The sequence below is a fragment of the Filicampus tigris genome, chromosome 8 (assembly GCF_054856515.1).
Source record: "Filicampus tigris isolate MCC_2025a chromosome 8, RoL_Ftig_1.0, whole genome shotgun sequence".
Lineage (NCBI taxonomy): Eukaryota > Metazoa > Chordata > Actinopteri > Syngnathiformes > Syngnathidae > Filicampus > Filicampus tigris.
Window position 1 is genome coordinate 3,093,434 of NC_141224.1, and position 21,038 is coordinate 3,114,471.

The 21,038-nt window shown below is 48.3% G+C and overlaps 2 protein-coding genes across 8 annotated transcripts in view; both read right to left on the bottom strand.

The window, feature by feature from the left end:
- tars2 (threonyl-tRNA synthetase 2, mitochondrial) lies at positions 1-12,230 on the bottom strand. 6 transcript variants are annotated; one of them, XR_015087806.1, is made up of 20 exons: positions 11,922-12,230; positions 10,560-10,729; positions 10,369-10,483; positions 9,738-9,859; positions 9,225-9,336; positions 8,903-8,967; positions 8,740-8,818; positions 7,606-7,752; positions 6,688-6,786; positions 6,275-6,444; positions 6,035-6,197; positions 4,598-4,735; positions 4,248-4,325; positions 2,887-2,987; positions 2,676-2,777; positions 2,531-2,603; positions 2,329-2,443; positions 2,075-2,245; positions 902-1,019; positions 1-814 (listed from the first exon to the last, which is right to left on the bottom strand). XR_015087806.1 is itself a non-coding variant. In XM_086037630.1 (19 exons), exons 1-18 carry the CDS (start codon positions 11,979-11,981, stop codon positions 2,103-2,105), a joined length of 2,052 nt encoding a protein of 683 aa, XP_085893756.1. In that variant the 5' UTR covers positions 11,982-12,230; the 3' UTR covers positions 1-1,019; positions 2,075-2,102. The 6 variants fall into 6 exon arrangements, 2 of the variants coding, with proteins under 2 accessions (XP_085893756.1, XP_085893754.1); XR_015087805.1 differs by having other exon boundaries at positions 1,864-2,245; positions 11,922-12,227; XR_015087804.1 differs by having other exon boundaries at positions 1-1,019; positions 1,864-2,245; positions 11,922-12,227.
- Positions 10,582-21,038, bottom strand: part of rprd2b (regulation of nuclear pre-mRNA domain containing 2b) — a 20,055-nt gene continuing 9,598 nt past the window's right edge. Inside the window, exons 5-11 of one of the 2 annotated variants that reach the window (XR_015087802.1) lie at positions 20,849-20,975; positions 20,592-20,767; positions 19,695-19,974; positions 19,361-19,597; positions 18,171-18,335; positions 16,063-18,080; positions 10,582-10,729 (exon numbers count right to left, since the gene is read on the bottom strand). Coding sequence is in view for 1 of the 2 variants with exons in the window: in XM_086037627.1 (XP_085893753.1) it covers positions 16,150-18,080; positions 18,171-18,335; positions 19,361-19,597; positions 19,695-19,974; positions 20,592-20,767; positions 20,849-20,975 (2,916 nt within the window). In the remaining variant the exon portion in view is untranslated. Of the gene's footprint in view, positions 10,730-15,591; positions 18,081-18,170; positions 18,336-19,360; positions 19,598-19,694; positions 19,975-20,591; positions 20,768-20,848; positions 20,976-21,038 lie in introns of those variants that run through there. The other variant, XM_086037627.1, reaches the window with a different exon arrangement.

Here is a 21,038-nt window from a genome sequence, read left to right on the forward strand (position 1 = left end):
TGCCACGCCCACTTGAAGTTTATTGTGTCATCAAAGTAAACATCAACCGAAATCTCGTGTATTTCCAACAACCACAAAGCTCTGCTTGAGGAAAGTCCGCTTCGCTTAGTGGCAACAAACAATGCCAACGTCACACATGCTAACAGTTTGCATCCATAGTCACAATTTTAGAAGCAACCTATATTTGACCACAAATGGTGGAGCAACACATGATGACAATACTCACAGGCTTTTATTACCATTACTGAGAACTCAGAAGTAGGCCTACCATTCTTTGTTTGTGTCTGCATGCGGATTTTCTGCTGCCTTCTGGTTGCCAAGGTGGGCGAACCCAAAGTAGTAGCACATTAAATTGGATTGCAGTGTTGATCGTGATGCACAAACAATGCCATTTTCCCTTATTAAAAACACAAAATAGCATTTGGGTTTTTTTTGAGGCTGGAACACATTTTCATTTCTATTGATTTCAATGGGGAAAGATCATATGCGGCCCACATGTTTTGGGTTACAAGTGTGTTCGCTAAAAGTGAATTCTTATCTCGAGGCACCACTGTACACAGCGGAATTCCCAAGACTCCACAGAGGGCCTAAATTTAGTCTCTAGTGCTGAGTTGGATCTGCGTCAAATGAAGGTCAAAGTGTTCAGGTGTGTCACACACACATTCTGATCCTTTCCGCTCCGGAACAACTCCACACACACACACACACACACTCGCACACGCTGCTGATTTTTCCACAGCAGGCTTTGTTCAAATCTGCTCCGTTTGTCCACCCCTGTGTTGTGACTCATGTCTTTTCCATCCTGTTGCCCTCCCTCAATTAAAAAAAGAAAGAAGCATTCAATCATTCTGACCTGTACCTTGACTTGGCAGTTTCCACCAAAACACACATGAAAACACACCGCGCCGGCTGCTGTTGCTCCAACTCCTATTTTAGTCAAATGCTCCTCTCCGGCATCCTCCCTTTCTTCCACGCTTTTAAAGGTAAGCCAGTTCTTTATTCTCACCGCATGACACAGCCTAAGTGAGAGGGGGAGGGACATATTTAGTGAACAAATCACCGACAGTGACCTCACAACGGCATTGAGATTTACGAGCGAGCAACATTCATGGACCCCTAAAAAAAAAAAAAAAAAAAAAGTTGATGCAGTTTTATTGGAAACTGAAGCTGCACTTTTTTCCCCAGCTGAAGGGCAGCAAGCACACCAAATAAACATTGGTTACATTCGACAATTGTCTTGAGTGAAACATGCATATTTATTTTTTTTTTTCACAAATAGTTTGCAGATGTCTTATTGAGATATATTACAACTTAAAAACAGTCCCCATTTCCATGACATGATTTCATCCAAATATCCAAAGGAGCAAGAGTTAGAGCTGTTTGCACGCCGCTTCCCCCCCTGAGTCTGTTTTGAGGGGGTAGCCTTATCTAATACAATTGGACACAATTGACGTCAGACACAGTTCAGCCTTCAAGCAACGCGCGATGCGGCCAAACCCGACTTTGCACAGGACAATCATAAGAGAACAACAATTGGCGGCTGGCGAGCGCGCGCCCAGTGATTTGGTCAACGGGCGCCCTGCGACGTTAAACGACGAGCCTGTATAAGCTTTTGAGGCTGCACATGATCACGTTCATACAACCATAAAACAGTCAAGGAAGAAGTGGGTTGCTTCGAAAAAGAGGATATGGGTGGGAATAGCGCGAGTGGGAATAGTTTAAGACGTGCGCCGCACATCGCTGGCCTGCATTTTGGCATCGGACTGCAAATTTGGCTTTTCAAATTCCAGCCACAGGTATGAATTTACCATAGTTAAAAGGGGCTCACCGGTTTTCTGAAGCTGAGCCGTGATTGGTCGTTACCTGAGCAAGTGTGATGTCATTTTCGGTCGACAGAAGTGACAAAATGGCCGCCCCCTGAGATGGCGAAAAACGGGTGGATTTTGCTGCTTAACTCATTTTTCTATTAATCATATTGCCTTGTTTCAACTAGTGGGCCTGCATAGAACATATTCTGCAAAAAATATGTTAGCAAATGCGCTCATACAGCCAACAATAAGTCCGGTTGTGTTACTTGATTGTGAATGTCACTTATGTGCCCTTTAAAAGTCGTCCCGGTTACTCCTGGAGTCTCGTAGTCGCGAGAGGCTCATCAGGACCTCGTCGACGGGTCTCCTGCCCAGCTGCCGGCCGCCTCGACTCCGGACACTCACTGCGCCGCTCTCACGCTCCTGATCGCCTACCACTGGAAGCAAAAACCTTTTCGTCATCGCAAAAAACGGTCGCACGTGAATGCGTCAACGGGGCCGCGCTGTCGGCGGCCTTTACCAAACGTGTAGTTGTACTGCGCCAGCTGAGCAGAGCGGATCTTCTTGCTTAAGGTGGCGCCGGCGTCGTCATTCAAATCGGCCATGAAGCCGGCTTCGCGAAACTGCTGAACCAACTTGGGACAACACAAACATTGGACTTGTGCTTTCTTGGCCCCCCCACCCCAAGACGACTAGCGAGAGAAGGTCCGGTTGCTACTGACCCGCTGGGCGGCGGACTCGCAGCTGCTCCCGACGGGGATGACCATGACTTGCGCCGGAGACAACCAGAGCGGCCTTTGGAAGAACAAGAACACTGAAATTGACAAATCCGCTCAAAACAACAACCTGACTCCATCTTGCTCTCACCATTTCCCTCCAAAGTGTTCAGCCAAGATGGCAATCATCCTCTCCAGCGAGCCCAGCACCGCACGGTGGATCATCACCGGCCGATGGGATTGGCCATCTCGCCTGGGACGTGAGAGAAAAAAAAAAAAAAAAAAAAAAGAGCTCAAGTTGATCTCAGAGGTCCCACAGGGAAATAAGTGCACCATCATAGATATGAGAATGGAGCACTTACCCCACATACTGAAGGTCAAATCGAATTGGCAGTTGAAAGTCCAACTGGATGGTGGCGCACTGGTGCTGTCGGCCAATCGCATCTCTGATCTGGATGTCGATCTGCAAAGTCACGTTGGGGGTTGGCAAAAGGGGGTGTGGCTTTAGAGCGCAGCCTCACAGGTGTGGGACGACGCGCTCATAAAATGAGCTGCCACCAGACAGGAGCGGATGTGGCTAATTGCCGCCAACACGCCCGAACTGGACGCCGAGGGAGGAATGTTTGTTTTTAATGGAGCTTGGAGTTTGTTTGTCGAAGCGCACCCGGACTTGACCTGCCTCAAGTCTTGGTGCACGCACCTGAGCGGTAGGAGCTCATGACTACTTCCAGGCTTTGCATACTTTTTAGCAATCGTTTTCCCATGACTTTTTTCAGTGAACTCTCCAAAACCTTTCACTTAAGTTCCAAGACCGGAAAATTAACACATTTCAGCCAGACCACAGAAAATTGAGGTGCACAAAGCAAAAAAAAACAAAACAAGGTGATCATCTGAAAAATTGTAGTCTGTGCCTCGAAAAAAAAACCACAACCACATGTTGATACGCTTTGTCTTGTTATAATTGCAAAAGCAGTTAACAATAACATTAAAACATGACCTCTGGAGAACAAAAAAGGGAATACAATATCCTACTTTCCCAATTCAATGTATTCATGTGGTATCAGCATAATAAATACAAATCGTTTGCTTTCTAGTTGCTCTGCTTTACCTGTGCCGCTTCTCCCACGCGGGTTACGTCAAACAACTTGGAGCAAAGTCTGCATTTTGCACGTCCGCGGTGAGGATCTTTCAGTAGAAAAGTGTACACTTCCACTTGGAAACGTCCCCTTGTCAAAACTACATTTCGACCGCAAATATAATATTTCAGAATTGACGGTTAGCAGGGAGGGGTCGAGAGCGCCGGTTTGACGCCTGAATGTTTGCGTTATGCTAACGTTGTGAACCGTCGCATTACCGTTATAACGTGGCGATAGACTTCCGTCTCAATTGATACTTTTACCACACGTTACACCACTTTATCGCTGTTTTACACATCTGAAATATTACAGACGCAGTGTTCCCACTGACTTTTGCAGAACTTTGTTGAAAATGTTGATGTTCATTAACTTTAAGAACCTGGAGCCTTTCATGCACTTGTAGCCTGTAATGCTAAACTAAGTGCTGAGAGCTTCCTAGAAATAGCATTCGTGAGGGTCCACTCAAATGTTTTCAGATGCATATTTTCTACCAAGAGGAGTATTTATTTGTATTTTTTTGGGGGGGGGGGGGGGGGAGTAACGCTGTTGCCAACATGATCCATCCTCTGATTGACGGCCTCACTCACCTTTGGCCCGTAGAAGGCTCCGTCCCCTGGGTTCAACTCCCAGCGCTCACCAAAGTGCTGCAGGCTCCGCTCCAACTGCTGCGCACACAAACAAAAACAGCGGCGGAGACTGTGAGCGAGTCCCAGTTTGATCATCACGTCGCCCCGTGAGGGCGTGTGCGCATTTAATCCCACTCAATTGAATGCGCTTTAATTGCTGCTTTGAGATAGACATCTGCTCAGCAGCTTGATAAGGCAGCTCTCCGCAAAGTGCTGCATGCTTGTTTTGCTGTGGTAGCTGTGACTTGACGTCAACACAATTAGACACAATTTCTTTCTTTCTTTCTTTCTTTCTTTGAGTGAGCGCATACCTGCTCGGCGTGTTCCCACTGCTCGGGCTCCCCGAGGCAGGGAGTGGGACGTGTGGACAGGAGGCAATGGAAGGAAAACCCAAACACTTGATAAACACTCCTCACAAAGTCCAAACAAGCCACAATCTCGTCTTCCAGCTGTGAGGGATGAAGAAGACAAAAAAAAAAACATCACGAGAGGGCAACAGGGGGACGCGTTAACGTCAATAAGAGACGCTCGGAGGGTTACGTTCCACACTGGCGCGCCGCCCACCGGCCGCAGACATTAAAATGGTATCCGAGAGGTTAGCGTGGTGATGCGCCCGGTCACAAGATCTGTGCGGCCCGACAGGAGATCATCATGGGGGCTTTACTTGGACTCGCAGCGTCATGGGAACTTTGTGGGGGAGCAAGATTACACGCCGTGTGCAGCACATGTTGAAGTGTGAGGTTGGATCAGGACAAAGCGCCGCATTTAGCAAGCTGGAATGTCTCAGCAATTATTCGTGTGGCCCATCTAATCGCTGTAATATGATCCCACGTGTGCTCTATTTACAGGCTGTGTCGGAATAGAAAAGCTTTTTGTGACAACATTTAAAATGGATTATTTCAGCAAATGTTATGTCCAAATGGGGAAACTTCATGACAAACACATTGCTGGTATATTTTATTTTTTTTTTAGTTATTTACTTTAGATATGTTTGGCAAGAGACTTAATTTTCATCAGGCAATTTCCTTGAGTAATTTTCCCAAAAAAGTGCTTTGCCGCTATCTTGAGGCATCTACAAAACTTTTTGGGTCGGCATCAATTGCTCATTTTTCTCTTCTTTTTTTTTTTGTTCGAGGCGTTATGAATCTCTCACAGCCTAAGGAAGTCCTTGGGAAGCCAATCAATCGTATTGCAGCGATGCGTGTGCTGCCTAGAACTCAAGTGGGGTTCGTTGAGACAACTCAATTCGTCTCATCTCACCTAGTTTTATATTGACTGTCTATGTGTTGCTGCAGTGTTTGTTTTCAATGTATTGCTTTGAGGTTTAAAGCAATGCAACAAAGATGCAATTTTGTGTTAGCATTAAGCTAGTGGACTGAACGGCGACGCTAGTTTGAAATACACATGGTCCAATTCTCTTTGGTTTCTGTTTAGTTTGGCAACAAACTTCAACTGGGAGCGGCATTAAAAAGCTTGAAGAGCTTTGTGAAGAAATTTTCCCCATTTGCCAAATTGCTGCTTTTTGTAAAGTGTCGAGGTTAGCGCCTGTATCTCAAAGCAAAAAAAAAATAAATCACTTGAATGACGGCTTGTACTTCCAAAAACTCCTACCACCGTTGTAATTGCGTCACTACTTTGTATTTACTTCTTTACTCTGAAAATGACTGCGGCGAGGACGGACATTTACAACACAGCTGGCATTGATCTCGCACTGTCAATGTAACACTTAAGTATGCTCCAAGACGTACCTGCTCAGGCGCGCAGAAGATGTGGGCATCGTCTTGGCAGAAGCGGCGGACCCGGGTGAGGCCGCCCAGAGCGCCGGAGAGCTCGTTGCGATGCAGCGCCCCGAAGTCGGCCCAGCGCAGGGGAAGCTCCCGCCACGAGCGCACGCGCTGCTCGAACATCAGGCTGAATGCAAAGACGGAAAAAGTCTTAACACGCTGAGCGTCAACAGTGTGCGCGCGCGTGCGTGCGCGCGTGCCGACCAGTGCGCGGGGCAGTTCATGGGCTTGAGCGCGAAGGTCCGAGAGCCCTCCGAGGTGACGGTGAACATGTTGTCGCTGTAGTGTTCCCAGTGGCCCGAGCGCTCCCACAATGCAGTGCTGTACAGAGTCGGTGTGATGACCTCGGTGAAGCCTCGCCGGCGGTACTCGCTCTGTCAGAGGGCCGAGGAAGGATGCGTGCGTGCGTGCGTGCGTGTCACAAAGAGTGCAAGGACGTGCGTCAAGTGTCAGCGCGCAGCAATAAACGCAGACTAACGAGCACAATATCCTGACTGTTAATGCCCTCTGGGATGTGGTGTTAAGCATCCTGGTTTGCAATGCTTGCAACAGTGGAATGCGACAGCAGGGGGCACTATTGCAAGATTTGCAGTCAATAAAGCCTCAAAGAAGCTCACCTTGATGAAGTCAGTGAGGGTGTTGTACACGTGGGCTCCTTTCGGGAGGAAGAAGCAGCTTCCGGGACTCGCATCGTTGAAGAAGAACAGCTCCTGCTCCTGGGAAAACATGACGCAATACCAGCAACATGCTTCAGATGTTTTATTTTGCCGCTTCCAAGTATTTGTATGCAGTGGGGCCTTGAGATATGATCAGCTCAAATATTCTTTGCCCACTAGAAAGGACCAGAAATGCCATTAAGTAGCAGGCAATCGTATTGCCGCGGGGAAAGCGGATTTCATGATTTCAGCTCTTCCAGTTTGGCACAATTTAGTCATTCGATGCAGAGGAGAAAGGATATATGAATGTTAGAACGGTTGAGTATGTGTAAATATTAATAAATCAAATACCCGCGACTACGGGTGCCAGCATTAGCATGTCATTGCCGTTTTTTGTCTTTTTTTAGCATTAAGCTAAGTGGACTTTAGTAAAGCCAAGCCATCTGGTCGTTTTAATTACACAAGGTACAATTGTTTTGTATTTTAGAGCGACAGTAAACTTTGAATGGGAGTGGCATCTTTGAAGAACTGTTGACTATTTGTCAAAGCGAGTTCAGTTCACTGCCAAGATGCTGCCCTCGTAGCTCAAGTTTGAGCTTGCAAATCAAAGCATAAAATTGCGTTAATGACGACTCGTATCTCGAAAAACGCCGGGCGGATTGTATCACAAGGCACCAGGGTCCATCGAAAGCCAAACGTGCGGTTCATTTGGAACCGGTGGGCTGTTTTCATTTTTCTCAGCACAAAAACGTATCCATTGGAAAATGTGACTTTTTTGCAAAACGATGACACAGAAAAGTCATCATGATGACGATTGCTCAAGAAGAGAGTCCTATCAGATCAACACTTTCACAATTCCACACGTTTGACAAGTTTTACCGTTCCGATTCGTCTGTGGTCCCTCCTGCGGACCTCCTCCTGCTCCCTCTCCCACTCGTCCTTCTCCTTGTCTCTGGGAAAGGCCACCCCGAAGAGACGCATCAAACCCGGGCACTCGCTCCGATCGGCCAGGGTCAGGGGTGACAGCTGCGGCAGGGGCGAGAGAGAGCAGACGTAAAACCTTGGCGTCTACGTACAGACGTGGCGAAAGGGAGCGGAAGAGCGCAGTTCAGCCAAAAGAGGAAAGGCGAAGCGATGCCAGTCACAGAGTGGATGCCACAGTGAAAGTGTGTGTGTGCGTGCGTGCGCGCATGTGTGTGTTTGTAAGAGCTAAGGACAGGAAAGTGGCCTCTGACAAAACAACATCCTGCTGCTGCCGCCGTGGAATCGCAGTCAGCCCGATGACGGGCCAGTATGGAAAACGGCTCCCTCATGGATCAATAACCACGAGGAACATTCCGTTCACACAGCCGCATTAAGCCCTCCACATGTATGGGCCAAAACAAACACGCTGGCAGATTAGCAAAGCTTAACACTGTACTTGATTAGCGTGTCACAAAAACTCGCTTCTACGTTCGACTATTTATTCTGGCCCGCACAGTTGAATTTTTCAGTTCAATCATAAGAGCGTTAACATTGGGAAATGTTCACTTGTAAGGCTACGTTTTGATTGCAACGCTCAAAGCGGCGTTATTTGAACAATATTTTGAACATGGTGGAATTACAAAAATATACACATGCAAACATTCAGTTGGTCTGATGTCCTGACCACAACTTCACACACTGAGACCTTTAGAAGATATATTTTTCAATTAGAAATGATGTATTCATTTATTTGTATTATTATTACAATCCATTGTTTTTATGCTCAAACTATCACGTACGGCCCATTCTTACACCTGCGGTTTACTGTCAAAGCATTCCAGGTTGAGTTGTTAATAGGAATCAATAGCCGCGATGGCAAATTCAGAACCGGTAGATGACAACACTAATCCGGCCCTGCGACTGGCTGGCTGGCTGGCAAGCAGTTCAGGGTGTACCCTGCCTCTTGCCCAAAGACCGCCAAGATAGGCCCCAGCATGCCCGCGACCCGTCCGCAGGATTAGCGGCTCCCGAAAACGCACGCGCACTCACCTGGAGCATCTTGAACACCCTGAGGAGGCCAGTGTGTGGGAGGAGGGGCCCATTACAGACGGCTATGATGTCTCCACACCTGTGGCACACAAAACCATTCCAAGACCCTTTTCCAGTGTGTATATGGGACACTTTAGGTGCCCGTGTGTGTGTGCGCACGTGCCTGTATACCGTAGCAGTGAGGGCGTTCAACTGCTCTCGTGCAAGCCGCAATGTCAGCATGTCATCCTGAGAAAAAAATACACATAAGAAAAAGGCTCATCAAATGTCACAGGTCCTCTGCACTTATGTCCAATGTCCTGCCTTATACCCTGACATATGAATTTTGGCCTGTTTTACTGCTGCTTCCCCACCCTCCCTCCCTCCCTCCCTCCCTCCCTCCTCTCCTGCTCATCTTAGAAAAACATTGCATTTGAGAGTGGTGTTCATTTGTCTTGTGAGGATGATGGATCGGTGACAAATTGCAGCACACGCGTGCTACTAACCTGGAAGAGCTCACTCATCTCTTGCGCGTCGAGTTGCAGCCTGGTCAGAGGCACCTTGAGGGCAGCGGCCACCTTGCATCGCTCCTCCACGTCGCTCAGAGACAAGGCGGCGCTGTCGGCGAGGGAAGGGCGCAGGTGAAACATCAAAAGACAAACAGATATTTGACAGGGGAAGGAGGAATGTCAAAGAGGGGCTCCAATTTCAAGACGCGAAAAGAAAGTAGGTCAGGGGGCCCCTGCGTGCGTGAAGATGCGGCTGGAGGGAGAATGGTCAACTTGGCGGGATATTGTTATGCTGAAAGACGACGCCATCTTGGCCTAAACAAACTTAGCTAGTCACTTCGGACTTGACCCGAACGGTCATCATCGGGTGACGTGGCGTGAAGATTACGTTCGACGCCGACTGGCTGCCGCCGACGAGGGATGGACCGGGACCGCGTGGGTCGATTTAATACGCAGGACGGAACGCGGGGGCGGTTAGGCTTTGTTTGTTATTGGCGGCCAGTGTCTGACCTGTTGTCCAACACGTGATCACAGTGAAGGCCGAACTCCGTCGCTCCTTGGCGATACACCTTGGCACCAAACACCCTCTGCAGCACTCCAGCCAGCACGCATGCTCCTGTTCGCCAGACTGCCTGGATGACATGAAGGTGCACTAGACTGGAACATTTGAAATTGACAGCCATCCCACATCAAAGCCATTTCGTCCAGAGTTTGAATGGAGATTTGATCAGTAAAAACAAGATGAGTAAATTATACCAGTGATAGAAATAAAGCACAAGTAGATCTGGGCCGCTCTTGTTTCTAAGTAGTTGTTGGGGTGTAAAAGGTTGGAGGATGAGATTTTAGTGGACAACAGCGACATCTGTTGTCAGTAATGGTAAGAACAAAACTCATTTTGAACAGAAAAACAGTACCACTAAGGAAAAAAAAGGATGTTGGCATGCGTACCACAAAGGCAACAAATCTGCATAGTTAACAAGTTGAACTACTATTAGCGATTGTTAACTAACAAATTCACAACATCATATAGTAGAGATGACAGTAGAAAATGGCAATACATATTGCATGTAGTGGATTACGCAGACATCTTGTGAAAAGGCAAACTCGCAAGCACAGAACTATACCATGCAAATGTTTGTACCTGTCTTCCCTCAAGTGAATCAAAGCCAAGAAGTTGTAGTTGGCAGTCAGCCTCTAGAGGACGCCCAAGATCCCAAAGCTCCCCGTTCACCTTGCACACCAAGGCTCCTTTCTCACTGCAAGAGGGAATGAGATCAACAAAGTGCATACAAAATAAACACCCCCAAAAATGTGTGCAGCTCGAGCATTCACCGAACACTCTGTGCGACCGAGAGCGGCGTTGTGATCCCGGCGGTTCCGTTCACAAGCGGGCCGCCACCTACGTCGACACTGATGCGCTTTTCCTCAACTCTCCTCTTGTTGCCCTTTTGCTCCCTGAGAGACTCAAAGACTTGCACTCGCTCTGGCAAAGCTGGACATGTCTGAAGACAGAAATGGTAATATGAGAGGGTGACATGAAGAAATCCTTTGAGCAATCAAAACAGTCTAAACTGTACTTTCCAACCTAACTTTGACATCCTTCAATCTAGATATATTTCGCAGAACATAGGAAAAGACAATGCAACAGCTTGCAAAACGACAATGCAACAGCAGTGCTATAAATGCCATTTTCTTGCATGGACTTCGCTTTGGACTTGACCTAAAATAAAGCCAAGTTTGCCTACTAAACTGTAATGACTTGATCTAGCAATCTGTTTGATGTAAATATTCCTGGACTTAATCACTGATTTAGAGTAGTTCAGTACCAATAATTATATTACAACAGAACTTACTTTTTTTTCTATTGCCGATGAAAACAGAGTTTGAGTACATTATGCTTTATATCCTGTACTAGAATACACACGAGACGCCCCAAAAAAATGCAACACACATTTTCTTGCATAAGCAGAATTATTGGGCACCAAAGTCCTTGCCTAATGATAGTTGACCTCAAATAAAACCCAAATTACCTAATAATTTGGAGGGAAAAGATTCACCAAAGTGCAATATGTTTGAAACCTATTAAACTGCAGTTTTGTGATCCAGCACTCTCTTCAATGTATTGCAAATATTCCTGGGCTTTTAACGACTGTTTTTTAAAGTCTAGTAATATTCACAGCCCACAACAGCATCACATTGCATGTTCGTCTAAAAAAGAAGGTGGGAGCATTATGAGTAATCAACATTCTAGCACTAGAGTTAATACTAAATGCATATTTATTAAATGAAGAGCACGGATACAGAAGAATCAATACACTAACGTAATTTGTGGTATTCATTTTAGGAGCCGCTACAAAAATACCTTAGTGCTCTCGAAACAGTAAACACCAACTTGGCCAAATATCAGTGTCACGATGCTATGAGTGTCAAAAGTGTTTGTCTCAAGAGAAACAAAAGTACTTTTTGTCCCACGTATCTGCGAGCTCTTAAATCAAGCTAAGTTGCTATGTAAATTTAAACAGTCGTGTGATTGTAATATTAGAAACACATGACAGTGGGGAAAAAAAAGTCCTCTGTGGTAAACTTGTCTTAGCGACAAAGTGCAGCTGGCCACACTGAATGACATCACAGCGCGACCTGCATGCTAACGTTAGCTTCTCGTGCTAACAGCGGGGAAAGCAAACACTTGCGCACCTTGCTGTACTTTCTGCTCGCCTGCCGGAGCAGCGACCGAAGTAGCAGCGTCGCCGCCATGTCAAACACGCGACCGGACGAGCATTGGCCTCACGTCGTCCCACTACAAGCAACACCGATTTGCACGAAACGCGACGCGCGCCGCCATGATCCCGGAACACGAAGAGCGGTGACGTCATAACGTCCGTGTACGCGCGCGGACACGAGCGCGTACTCTGCATAGCATTTGCACGCGTGCGTGCCAACAGGCGCCGTCAAGAGCCACATTGAAAATTGGGCTGGAAAAATTAATGTTCACTCAAAACCGCCCTTTTTGTTAGTAACAATACGAAAAATAAATGAAATACAACTACAACCCAAATCACGACGCACCTGTTTTGCGTTACAGCGAGCGAGTCTGCAAATTTCTAATTGTCATGATGTGCATTTAAAATGAATCTATCTGTAAGGAATGACAAGCGTAAATTAATTTTTAGACGCACCGGGGGAAGTTAAAACCGTGTAACTGATCAGCAGCGTTTATTGAGAAACCGATCGTAGCAAGATTATGCCGGCAGAAGTTAATAAACATTATGCACCACAACTATTTGGAGGAAATGAGAAATTATTATTAAAAGTACAGTAATGTGTGTTGTACCAGATTTTGAACACACGGTGGCGATAAAGCCACTTCCAGAGAATCTGTTTGGGGTTAGTGACGTCACCCCAAGCGACCAAAGTGGTTTCACTGTGGCAGAATGTATGAACGACGCTACATCACACCTGCTTGTCTAAAAACACGTGAAAATAATACCACAAAACGGTGACATTTAAGTGGGTAAGACGTTGGGCATGTATCAAGCACCGTTGATGGAATGCGAGAATCTGTTTGGAGTTAGATGAATATGCACTCCGTTCCCTTTCAAAATGTACACGACCGAATAGGCAACACGGAGAAAGCAGGATTGGGTCATTACAGCTGACATGCAAGGGTAAAAAAATAAAAATAAAAAAATAAAAAGCTCTTGGTGCTGCTCCCATGAGACGTCATGAATAAATTATGGATGGCAAAACAATAACACGGTGCCTAGTTCATGTCATTTCCCGTGTGTGGTGCTGCTAGTTGTTGTACTGTTGCTTTGTAACATGTCGGTGCTTCACTTTTTAAATGAAATATGTACAGGTTAAGACGCACAGAACAGCTGGTGCCTGAAATAACCAAGATGTGGAACAGACCAATGGATACATTGACTTTGGAATAAAAAAAAATTTTAAAAAACTGCACGTTGGTGTCACTAAGGATTGGACACGCCCACAATGGTGATATAGCATCATTGATGAATCTTTTCCCAACTATTCATCCATCCACTTTTTGCCAATTTTCTTTACCCATGTAGCAAGGAGAGAGGAGCCTATTTATACTGTGCGACAGAAACGACTAAGCTGAGCGCCAGAATGAAGTAACTGTAGAAACTGGAAAATAAGCATGTTCAACATTGTGCTTGTAGGTGAACTTGAGTGCCATATACCACTTTTGCACATACACTTGCTGGGGATGTTTATTTATTCGACTGAAGTTGGTGGGAGGGAGGGCTTTAATTGTATATTTAGCATACTCAATATGTACGCAAAGGGGGTAAAAAGGACAATTCTGTAGAAATGCAGTGCAAGTGAAGTGACTGAGGCTGTCCGGGTGTAACCCGTAGGATGCGTAGCTTCCTCGAAAATGGACGCACAACATTGTGAAGCGAAAACATCTCCATCATAACACCAATCGTTGCCATCGCTACATAGTACATGATAAATCAAATAGTTTACACATTTAACTGCATTTCCTTTGACTTGTGGGATTTACATATTACAGTGCTGCTGTTTTGAATAGCAACAGCATTCAATTGGGAGCGGTGACTATTTGAGGGAGGCATTCATCTGAAGTGAATAACACGCCTGGCGACCATTATTTGAGGAAATACAGTAGGCTGTTGGCTCTCCCTTTTCAACGGAGTAACTATCGATTAAAAGTGTGCCTCCACAAATTGTGTGCAGGAGCACTCAGATGGGATGACGGTAAGGTGAGGCTTTGACAGCTGCGACAGCCATTATGCACCTGTCCCATTGTTACATGTGGAAGACAGGGAGGCATGAGGGAGCCTCGAAACCTGCAGAGGGAGAAAAGGCCGTTGCCTTGTTTTTTTTTCCTTCCCCGAGCAAGACGGCAAGCGCGCAAGCTCTCTTGACATTTAAGACAGTGAAGAGACGAGGGCGATATTACAATATTACAAGTATTCAAATGAACAGTAGTCAGACGTCAGTACAAATGTGTTTCACCATATTTACAGCAGGATGCAGCCACAGGTTGAATTTTTGTCTACTAGAGGCCATAAATGGCAGCTAGACAAGAAAAAGAAGCGCACATTAACTACAAAGCGCTATTTATTCAAGAATCCCTCCCGTCCCACTTTCATTGAAACTCTGCATTTTATTCAAGTCAGGACATGCAGGAGCTCCCCAAAGTACTGGCAGACACCCTATTGTTACTTTCCATCCACGATGCTAAGTCGACGCGCGCTCTGGCAGTACAGTGGTGCCTTGAGACGCCAATTCAATTTGTTCCATGAGGGCATTCAATACGAGTCTAAAAAAGATTTCCCGAATGAAATGAATGGGAATGCCATTCATCCGTTGCAGCCACCCCCACCACCCCCCAAAAACATTTTTGTCTTGGGGGAAAAAAAGCACCCTTTAATATTGTACTTTGGAAAAACACAATATAGTGATAATCAAAGTAAAGAATTGAACAGTTTGTGCATATATGATTTTTCCATTCTGCAATCTATTTAATTTTGCTGCTCCTTCTGGTGTGGCCGGCTTGGCCACCGGAGGCAGTACAGTTCAAAACAGTCATGCAGACAAAAAAAATAATAATAATCTACCAGAGTGACTCAGCAAAACGCTGCAATAGTCACCTTTTGGACTTTTCCGTGTATGGTGACATGACAACACCCGTTGCTTAAAGATTTCTAAAAACTGCAACCAGTGATGCTAACCGCTAGCATGTAACTAGCATTTTTCATGTTAGCACCAAGCCCAATGGACTCATGACAGTTATGTACCGGTATCGTTTAAAATGATCTTTGTTTGATGCCGAGTTTGACAGTAAACTTCAACTAGGATCGGCATTGAGCATCCCGAGGCCTCGTCTTTGATGAATTGTTCACAATTCGCGAAAATGCCGACTTGTTTCTTGAAAACCTTGCAAGTTGTGTCGCTCGTATCTCAAGGCACCACGGTACGTTTGAAATTAAAATTAGGGATGAGCATTTGAGTGCATTTACTCGGTTGTGAAGGGAAATATTAAACAGAATTTTAACGGGAGGTAAAAATCTCTCAGGACTCATTTTTATAGGTCATAGCATGGACGAAGCTCAACTTCCCATCACATTGTTCTTCAGACAGAAAGACTAATAGTTGACGAGTATGCCCATCCCTAATTAAAATACATAATTATTTCCTCTTTTTCCATGTGTTGGATTAAAAAGAAACAAAAATGAACAAATAAGACAGACATTCCGAGGAGCTAAATGAGCGTTTCCAAGGCCTCGATCACAGTAACGACAGGCTGCAGCAGTGAGGATCATTTACAAGAGTTGGAAGAGAGGGAGGGGGGGAGAAAAAAAAAAAAAAAAAGCAGTCAGTCACCTGTTTATATTTACATAAGCTTAGAATTACAAAGTTGGGAGGGACAGACGGGAAGAGAAAATTTGTAGTGCGAGAAGACAAGCGTTATTTACATCAGGAAATTGTGGAACTCACTTCAAACACCGTTCGTTGGAGGACAGTGCACACATTCATGCGTTCAGGGAAGAAAAGCAACTTTGGAACACGTCGTCTTTCAAGATTTGGAATCGTTTAACATCTTTTTTCCTCGTTGTAGTGAGTGAGACCTTCCATGAAATGTGTGACAACCGCAAGGAATTAAAATAGATGTGTAGCCTCTATGCTAGTTTGATCTCGACTCTCCTAGTGTGCGGTGAGGATGCCAAAGTGAGTCTGGAGATAAGCTTATACAACACGGTGCGCTAACCATTCCTTGAACATTTAATTGACTATTTACACACAAGCGTTATGACTCAAAGAAAGGGAAATAAACCGAGGCTCATACCAGCAAGGCAAACACACACAGCGGTGGCTTTAGGCTAGCGCGGTGGCTAGCGCTCCCTCTCTCGGCACGTCACACAACTGGGCCACTTCAGTAGCGTGGCGGTTGGAAGGGTCTCTTCTGGCCGTGGAAGGGGCCGCCGGCGAAGGGCGGGCCGGGACGCTTGTTGCCACGGAACCTCCCGCCGCCTTGCTCGTTAAAGTGTCGCGAGTGCTGGCCTCGCTGCGGAGCTCTGTGCGGGTTGGGGCCGGACAGCATGGGGGGCCTTTGAGTAGGCAAGGCCAGGAGTGGCACGGGACTGCGAGGGTGGCCGCGGGGCTGCCCGCTGGGACTCGCTGGGGGGTTTTGCCCGGGAGGCGCCGCGGAGGGAGCGAGCGCGCCGTCGAGCGCGGGCGATGTCGGTGTTGACGGAGACGTGGGCGGAGGCTGCAGGGCGGGCGGCTCCTTCACTCGGCCCAGGAGGGGTGGAGGCGCGCCGGGCGCACCCGGGCGGTGGATCGGGGGCGTATGGTGGGCGGCAAAAGGCTCTTTGACCGTGCCGGGACGAGGAAGTTTGGGAGGCTCGCCTAATAATGACAGGAGTGGCCGAGGCGAGGGCCTGTTGCCCCTGGGGCCTCCTCGCTCGGCGCCGTCATGCCTGCCCGGGGGAGGACCGGTTTGCATCCGGTCGACCGGGAGGCAAAGTCCGCCCACCATGAGCCCCGGGGGCGACATGGGGGGCGGGGGAGGTCGAGGTATAGTGGGGGGCGCGCCAAAGAAATGGGGCGAGGGAAGAGGCGGGTGTAGGAGGTGGGCAGGGGGAGGAGTCTGAAGACTATCAGCATGGTAAAGCATTTGGAAGGGAATTTGCGGTGGGGGAGGAGGAGGGAGCGGGTGAGGGATCGGGGGAGGAGGCGGGGGGTGAGCGAGGAGATGGTGCGGGGGCGGCATGGCGGGAGGCATGTCGCCACTTCCTCCCTGGCCGACGCCGAGAGGAGGGGGGCCGGCGTGGGGCGAAGCGGAATGCGCTTCCATGTACTCTTCCTCTTCGTACCACATCGCCGCGCCCGAGCGAGCGCCGGCCCCTCCCCCTCGCCGAGAGTCCCGGCCAATCACGCGGATGCTCTCCACCGTCTTGATTCTCTCTCCTGCGCGGGGCTGGTTCGAATAGCCCACCGTCTGGATGGGCGCACCTTCAGTGCAGGGGGAAACGAGGGTCTCGATGCGATGGTAGCCTCCGCCGTTGTTGGCGTCGCGACCGGGCGACTGAGCGCCTTTGAGCTTGTCCTCTCTTTTGCCACTCAGAGGCCCCCCTTCGGAGCCCGCGCTTGCTTTTCGGGAGCCGGCCGTGAGCCGACGCTCTCCCGTGGCTCTGGCGTTCCCGCCCGCCATCGAAGGCTGACTGCGTTTTGCGTCTTTCTTGGCCTTGGCGAGCTCACTGCCGGGTGCGGAGGCCGCCTGCTTCCTTGCGCCGTTGGCGTCGTCGCTCCTTTTGGCACCTCGGTAGCGCGAGGAGGCAAAGTCGCCGTCATTGTTCGATCCCGACGGTGTGATCACGGCGTCCCAGGGCTCGCTGCGGTAGGCCGTGGGTGAAAGGTTGTTGCTGCCGGAAGAGCCTAAAGACTCGGGCACGCTGCCGGGCGCATCCATGATCTCGTCTTGGGTGGGAGTCCCGGCGGCCTCGTCGCGTACCGGGGTGCCCTCCACGCCATCGGGACTGGTGTCACCCAAGGCCAGGGTGAAACCGGGATTACCCTGCAAGAAACTGTTGATTTTGGATTCCAGGCTGGGAGGAGAGGCGGCGGCGGGCACGTGGGGAGGAGGGGGCGGGGGAGGCGGGGACAGCTGACGCTCCTTCTCCCAGACTCTGTTCCTGCTCGGCGTGTCTCGCCTGAGACTGTTTGCCACGTTGGATTTCGCTTTCAGAGTCTTTGCTGCTGATGAGGATGATGATGACGATGCCGCTGCTGCGGCGGCAGCTTCTGGGGAAGCTCGGGCGGGCTGAGCAGAGTTTGTCACAGTGTGCAGGAGAGACGACAACGCTGTAAGAAGATGAGGGTAGAGATGAAAATGATAATAAAGAGCTGGTCAATTCTTGCTTTTTGACAGCGAGTCCAAATACATGTGGATACCTGGTGTCTTTTTTTTGGACAGGGCGTTGAGAATGCCTTCGGGTGTGATGTCAACCCGTGACAAAATGCTGGCGAGCGCAGGGCTTGCCGGGCTGGCTTTGGAGGCTGCCGACTGGGCCGACGGCGTGCTGGGCGTTCCCGGGGATGGCCGGGCCGAGGGGCTCCCTGCTTGGACAGACGAGAGCATGAAAGAAGGCCGCTTGCACGCAAACGGTCCTGGAAATGCAATCATGAACCATCAAAAGGATCATTGATGCGTCCACTTGCCCAGCGCCAGCCAACGGCAGGACATTGACACAAGCAACCATTCACACCTACAGACAATTTTGTCTTTCATTGCACCATGAAGAAGAATTGTTTTTGGAATGGCTAAAGTACACGACAAAAAAAAACGACATCAGCAATGGCAGAACATGAAAAGTCCAACCAAGAATGTCGAGAGTTCAAACCTGAACCTCCGAACTGCGAGGCAGGCGGACCAACCACTAATCCACCGAGATGCCATTTGTACAAAAGTATATTTATTATATCCATTAATACCCGTGCATCGGTATCACTCTTCTTCTGTGCCTCTTACTGTCGTGAACTGGAGCTCAATCTCCAGCAGGATGAGACCAAAGTGACACGCCAATCAGTATCGAACCATTTTTGTCAGATTCAGTCCTGACAGTTGCAGCAGAAGATTTTGCTGTTAAAAGCAATATCGCGCTCAGAACCTTCTGCAGTGTGAACATAAAACACTCTTTTAACTTTTTTGTTGTTATTGTTGTAAATGTTGACGGTGTTCACACATGGCCACGTTGACGTCGTCATCATCTCAGGAAAAAAAAAAACGCATGTGGGACTGAATGGAGTCAGACATTCATGCCTTGGACACCGGGCACAAAGACATTCTGTCTGACCGCAGCACTTTACAGAATTTACAATTTCACGAGAAACTAAAAATGTATCTGCGCTCAATGAGTAAAAACTCCAGCTGATTGAGATATTTTTCAAACTCAAAAAAATCACCTGGCAGTGACTCAGCCATGCGCTAGTTAGTACACTGGCAAAAGTCATAAATGGGACATTATTTTCTCATATAATGCAATAAGTACGTGTGAAATGCCAAACATGAACATAAATGGTAAACGCCTCTCTGACTTTGACATAACACAAACGCGCGCGCACACACACACACACACACACACCTGTGTTCTTCATGGCGGCCGTGAGTGAACTGAGGATGGAGCTGATCTTTCCCAAGTCCACCTTGGCCATGTTGACTCCCAGAGGAGTGGACGGCGTTTGGGGGGCGGAGGCGGGTGTGGCCGGGGTTACCGTGGCAGCGGCGTCTGCCTTTGAAGCTTTGGCAGGTGCGGTCGGAGTCTTGTTGGAGTCGGCGTCCATCTTGACGACGGCAGGGGACGACTTGCCCGTCTTGTCAGCTGCTCATGCACGTGACGGAGAAATACGTTTTCAGAGACGCGTTAGTGTGCAGTCGGCCGAGAGGGCGACGACGGCGCGCGACGGCGGCGGGCTGACCAGCTGTTGAGGAAGAGCGCTCCTCTTCGTCAGACACGTCCATGTCCTCTCTGCTGTCGCTCGGCAGGTCGCCTTCATCCATGGCCTTGCCGTCCAGCTCCGGGTCCACCTGCGCTCTGGTGGCGCCCATCCCCAGGAAGGGGGAGTCGGAGCCGGTGGGGGAGGGGGCGTCTTCGGATGGGGAGGGGATGGGTGAGTCTTCGGGCAAGGGGAGAGTCGATTTGAGGGAGTCCAGCTTCCTTTTCAGACTGGCCACACGGTTCGCAAAAGCACTGTACGCCTGCGCGGGCGGACAGAAAACATTGCCGTCATACAATGTCACAAAAAACAAAACAAAACAAAAAAAACAGCAGCTTCGTTCTCAAAGGCAAAACAAGCATCAACGCACTTCATGTCATCGTGCCTTTCGCAGCGTGCAATTCAACTCCAGTTGCGTTTTGGTACTTGACATTTTACACTGAGCACAAAGCGAACCGGGCGTGGTTTACAAACCCATCAATTCATTTGGAACCGGACCGATAAAAACGACACATAGGAAAGCAAGCAATGTTACTGCTATAATTCTTTGCAATTACTAATAATAAAATGAAACCCAAATTTCGGTTGTGATCATTATGATCTATTTTCATATCATGTGGTCGCTAGATTTACAGACATTATTACAGGTAGGATACAAATGTGAAAGCAGCAGACAAAATTTGGGACAAGTTTGATCCCAAAGGGCCCCAAAAATGACAGCTTCAAATGAAATTGGCAGACTTCATGCCGTTAACCGATTTTGGGGGATTGGATTTTCAATGTGTGGCGGCGGTACATGAGGGGAGCATAAGCGATTCAGGAATACGAAAGAAAAACAATTTCAACATTGGCGCCCTCAAGTCAAGAACGCACACTCACATTCGCCACAATCTTGACCTCCTTGTACTGCGTCGCGTAGAAGATTTCCGCGTTCTCCAACGCTTCCAGCAGGGGGGGCCCCGTCTTCAACTCCTCCTCCAGGAAGCCGACAAACTCCTGCAGCTTCTGACCACCGTCCTCAAAGTCCTTGGCGAACTTGCTCCCTCCCGCCTTGTCTGAAAGCCATTTCAGGTTTGAAGAAACAATTTGGAGACATTTCGACCAAAACGAATGCGGTTGGATGAATCCTAGCTGACCTTTCAGCCTCTTGAGAGCTTCTGAGCTGCAAATGTCCAGCCTGAGCGCTGCGAGTTGCTTCTCCCTGAACTCCTCCTCTGCAACTGCTTGTTTGTACCCTGACAGCTGCTCCATAAGCGAGCCGGGCTAAAAGACAGCGACGCAGAAGCATGACATTTGGCTACGTACGGCTAAGCACAGGAACGAACG